General features: G+C 46.2%; 1 protein-coding gene across 1 annotated transcript; it reads right to left on the bottom strand.

Moving 5' to 3' along the window:
• Positions 1–210: 210 nt before the first annotated feature.
• On the bottom strand, positions 211–4,704 carry LOC129789206 (uncharacterized protein K02A2.6-like). The gene is made up of 2 exons (XM_055825855.1): positions 408–4,704; positions 211–280 (listed from the first exon to the last, which is right to left on the bottom strand). Exon 1 carries the CDS (start codon positions 4,702–4,704, stop codon positions 484–486), a length of 4,221 nt encoding a protein of 1,406 aa, XP_055681830.1. The 3' UTR covers positions 211–280; positions 408–483.
• Between the last annotated feature and the right edge of the window lie 580 nt (positions 4,705–5,284).

The following is a 5,284-nucleotide window of genomic DNA, read 5'->3' as shown; positions in this document are numbered from 1 at the left end:
CTGAGATTAAAAGTTTACTGGAAATTTTTCAGTATTGTTCCATCTTATTTTTTTTCTCATTATGTACATATCTTTAAAATAAAAGATTTTATTCATTTTTTGGGATATTAAAGTGTTTTTTTTTTAGGTTTTTTTCTTTAAATAATTATTAAATAGAAATAATTGTTAAACAATGGCATGAGAAGCTTTCATTTTTCAATTTAAATTTTTGTTTTTAAGTACCTACTGTTGTGGTTTCGTACCTTTTATTTATAAAGTAGAAAGGATTAATTAATGTATCCTGGATTCGTCGCCGTTGTGGAACACCGGAGCACAGCACACACGCAATAAGAGAATAAATAATAACTTTAAATTATGATTTTTATATGAGACTTAAGGAGAGCGGATGTTGCTCATTCGGCACTTACGTGTAAAGTGAAGTTTGAAAAGCAATGTGGCATGTGCCGCCTGTTTTGGTGGGCGACACAGAGGCCTGCGCCGCCCCTAACACCTCCCCCCTTGATGAGCTGACGCTGGCAGCTGTGGCCTGGGAATCCGGGAACGGAGTACCGGAGGAGATGAGCGAGTAGGAAGCCTGGGGTTCCGATAGGGTCGACGTTGAGGCTGAGGACGTGCTGGGACATCAACCGTTGCAGGCGTTTGATCAGCTGACTCAGGTGGATGAAGACCATAGTCGAAATCAAACGGTATGGAGTTTGTGTGATCTTCAGTTGGAGGAGAAGGAGATGACGTGTCCATTGCGGCGAAGCGTGGTCGAAGCTGATTGATGTGACTTCGAATGAGCTTGGTTCCATGTTCCAGGAAGATTCGCACATTGTACATAACACGGCCCCTCTTCTCGACAATTTCTCCAGGAGCCCAAAAAGATTGGTTCCGGCGGAAGCATTTTGCCATGACTTCCTCCCCCCTTGAAAATGAACGATCCTTGGCGCCGTGCTTTTTGTTGAACTGTTGTTCCATAGCTGTGTTTCGCTGAAGGTCACCATGGTCGGCAGGAGGTTGTGTGAGAGAAAGAGTGTTGCGCAGAGATCGTCCAAGCATGATCTCGGCTGGTGAAGATCCATTGAATGAGTTCACGTTTGGTGTACATCGGTAAGACATTAGGAACTTTGCAAGAGCTGCCTGAATGTTGTGCTCCCCAGAGAGCTTTGAGAGTGAACGCTTCAGAGTGTCTACAAAACGTTCCGCGAGGCCGTTGCTCTGGGGGTGAAATGGCGCTGTGGTCACATGTTTGATTCCGCGAAGCTGACAGAATTCTGCAAATTCTGTGCTTGTAAATTGAGGTCCGTTGTCTGTCACAAGCGTTTCCATGAACCCAAGACGAGCACAGGCATCTAAGATTTTGGAAATTGTAGCAGATGATGTTGTGGATGTAGTGGCGTAGACTTCTGGCCACTTTGAGTGTGCATCCACGAGAACCAGGAACCATTGACCATCGATAGGCCCTGCGTAGTCAGCATGTACCCTCTGCCATGGCCTCGTGGCAAGGGGCCATGATGAAAGATTGCATTTGGTCGGATTTTTAGCAACTGCAGCACATTTGGAGCAGGATTTGACTACATTTTCAATTTCTGTGTCCATGTGAGGCCAGAAAACGTATGAACGAGCCAACGCCTTCATGCGATTGATACCCGGGTGAGCATCGTGCAGCTGCTTGAGAATTGCGCTCCTCAGGGTAGGTGGTACGACGATGCGATCCCTGTAGACAATGCAGTTCTGGACGAGGGTGAGGGAATCGCGAAACTTGTGATAGTTTGCCACTTCCGGAGAAAAATTTACTGTTGAGCGAGGCCACCCGTTGCGGACATAGCCCGCGACTTCTTGGAGAGTCGGAGATGAAAGAGTGGCAGTTTCCAACATTTTGAAAGTGACTGGGAACTTTTTGTTGACATCGTTGATGAGAATGCTGTCAATGTTGACCTCTTCGTTAACCATTGCGATAACGAACTCCTCATCGTTTGCCTTCTGCTGCTGAATCAAACGGCTGAGTACATCAGCGCCACCAAAGTCATTTGTTGGGATGTACTGGATGTCAAAGTCGTACGCGAGCAAGATGAGAGCCCAACGTTGAAGTCGGTTTGCAGTCTGCACTGGCACTCCCTTCTTAGAGCCGAAAATTGAGAGAAGCGGCTTGTGATCCGTTTGCAGAATGAACTTTCTCCCGTAGATGTACGTGTGGAACTTTTTCACTGCGTAAACCAGAGCTAGGCCTTCCTTGTCTGATTGAGAGTAGTTCTTCTCTGCGTTTGTCAAGGTACGAGATGCGTGATAAAACGCTTTGAGCTGCCCATTCTCCATGGTATGATAAGCTACACATCCAATTCCGGTCTCACTGGCATCTGCAGCAACAGTGATGGGAAGGTCTGGATTGTAGTGTGTCAGTAGGAGGTCTGAGGACAGAATACGCTTGACCTGGTCGAATGCCCTCTGACACCGTTCCGTCCAATTCCATTTGACACCCTTCTGAAGCAATTGATCGAGTGGTGCCCTGATGGTGCTGAGAGATTCAACGAACCTTGCATAAAAGGTGATTGCGCCCAGAAAGGATCTGAGCTGAGGAATGTCTTTTGGGGCTGGCATGTTCACAATGGCAGCCACTTTGCCAGGGTCTGAACGTTGACCTTGGGCAGTGATGATGAATCCAAGGAAACGGACTTCCTGTTGAAAAAAATGGCACTTTTCCAATTTTACTCTGAAGTCATACTCACTGAGCCGCTTGAAGACTTGAATGAGAGTTTTCTGATGTTCCTCCTTGGATCGGGATGCTATGAGCACATCATCGAAATAGGCATGTACCCCACTGATGCCTGCGAGCATGGTCTCGATGATTTGCTGAAAAATGCCAGGTGCGGATTTCACTCCAGGACAGAGGCGGTTGAATGTGAAGAGTCCTCTGTGTGTATTGATTGTGAGAAGTTTCCGGGAATCTTCATCCATTTCAATTTGTAGATAAGCATCCGATAGATCAATTTGGCTGAACACTGAGCATGTCGAGAGTGTAGCGAAAATTTGATCAGGAGTGGGGATTGGGTAGTGGTGGGTTTCGAGATTGCTATTGAGTCCGGTGGAGTAATCTGCACAGATTCTGATTGAGCCATTTGGCTTCCGGACAACAACAATAGGAGCAGCGTATTCACTGTAGTCCACAGGAGTGATGATGCCAAGGTTGAGCAACCTTTGCAGCTCCTCTTCCACCAGATCCATGACGTGAAATGGCACAGATCGTTTTGGCCTGAAAACTGGAACCACTGCTGGCTTCAGTTGTAGATGAGGCTGAAATTTTGTGCATTTTCCCAGTGTGTTAGAGAAAACATCCGGGAAGGAAGCCTTGAGGGATGAGACCACGTCCTCCGTTGACACAGTACTGACATGGCAAAGTGATGAGAGTGGTGCGTCCCAGAGACTGAACACATTGATCCACTCAACCCCAAACACATTGATGTCGGCTTCCGAAACGAGGCATCTCGCTGATTGAGTATCCCCATTGAATTGCACAGAGCACTGGAATTCGCCACGGAAGAGAATTTGATTCCCCTGCGCATCTGTGGCCTTTGTGGGGGTAGGCGACAGAAGCGGTGACCCAATCTGATGCCACACAGATTCTGAGATGATGGTCACATCGGCGCCAGTGTCGAAAAGAAGTTTCACAGGTTTTGCATTGATGGAGACGTCCACGTATTTCCGCTGATCACTTCCAACGGCGCAGACGTTCACGGTTTTCGCAGCATGCTGATTTGCTTTGCCCTGTGGCTTTTTAGAGTTCTGAGAGCTCTTTTGCTGCTTCTGATTGCAATAACCTTCCTTGTGGCCCACCTGTGAGCAATCCTTGCAGGTATGCTGAGAGAAAGGGCATTGTTTGACGAAATGCATTCCCCCACAGAACCAACAGGGAGTTTTGGGCTGTTTTGAAGGTTGTTGATTTCCGCGCTTTGCTTGTTTGTTTTTGGGAAACGCCCCCTTTGATGCTTTGTCATGCCGCTGGACAGAAGAGACGTTTTGTGTAGAATCCTTGGACTCCACCGCAGCGCTTTCAGTCTTCAAATTAACAAGGCGTGTTGCCTCATTGGCCATGAACGAAAGGGTCAAAGTTTCCGGTTTCTCAACCTCGAGCATACGGAGAAGTCGTGTGCGTACTTCCGTGTCTTTGCTACTGCGGAGACTGAGAATGAAAATCAAGCACTTGAAATGCTCGGAAGTGAGGTCCTTGAGCTTAAAATCCTCACATGCGCGGTTGATGAGAGTGGAGTGTGTCTTGAAATCATCAGATTCCTTTTTCTGCAATTGCAGACACCTCCAGCGTGTGTGAAAGAGAGACTCACGGCGTCCGAAAAGATCTTTTAGCTTGGCAATGTTTTCATCGAAATTGAAATCCCGTGGAGCTTTGGGCAGCAGGGAGTTGACGTAGCCCTCGTGGCTCTGAGGGTTGAGCTTCCTGAGCAAGAGACGCACTCGTGCTGAGTCGTCGAGAGATTTGGCGTCCTCACGGAAGATATCCTCGTGCAGAGAAAACCATGAATCGAAAGTGACGCCATTGTCCGGATCGTAAACAAAGGTTTGAATGGTGGGAGCCAATGCTTCGATGGTTAGTTCCGGACGTGCAGGAGGTTTGGAGGAAGCCTCCAAGACATCCATGCGAGCTTGCTGTTGGGCGAGGAGCTCCTGAGTTGCCCTCAGAATGTCCAAAAGAGCGGCATTTTCCGCCATTTTTGCCAAGTAGTTGTGAGGTTATGTTGAAGAAAATTCCAGAAGGAACCTCACAGAGATGAGGTGGGTGTGCTTCCGTGGGCAAGGATCACAAATCCTCGTTCGCCAGTTGTTGTGGTTTCGTACCTTTTATTTATAAAGTAGAAAGGATTAATTAATGTATCCTGGATTCGTCGCCGTTGTGGAACACCGGAGCACAGCACACACGCAATAAGAGAATAAATAATAACTTTAAATTATGATTTTTATATGAGACTTAAGGAGAGCGGATGTTGCTCATTCGGCACTTACGTGTAAAGTGAAGTTTGAAAAGCAATGTGGCATGTGCCGCCTGTTTTGGTGGGCGACACAGAGGCCTGCGCCGCCCCTAACACCTACATAATCTATACTTAAGACTATTTTGTGGTTCTCAAAGCTATAAATTTTAAAATTAGAAAATACTATAAATAAAAATTTATTTCTTTTTATATTTCTCAAATTTTTTTATTGAATAATATTCTTTATAAGAAAAGCTCAAGACGCTTTTATTTTGCAATTCCTTATTTCTTTTTTATTTTATAAAGTTCTCAAAACTTTATAA

The sequence above is a fragment of the Lutzomyia longipalpis genome, chromosome 2 (genome assembly GCF_024334085.1).
Source record: "Lutzomyia longipalpis isolate SR_M1_2022 chromosome 2, ASM2433408v1".
Lineage (NCBI taxonomy): Eukaryota > Metazoa > Arthropoda > Insecta > Diptera > Psychodidae > Lutzomyia > Lutzomyia longipalpis.
This window is presented reverse-complemented; position numbering and strand designations above follow the sequence as displayed.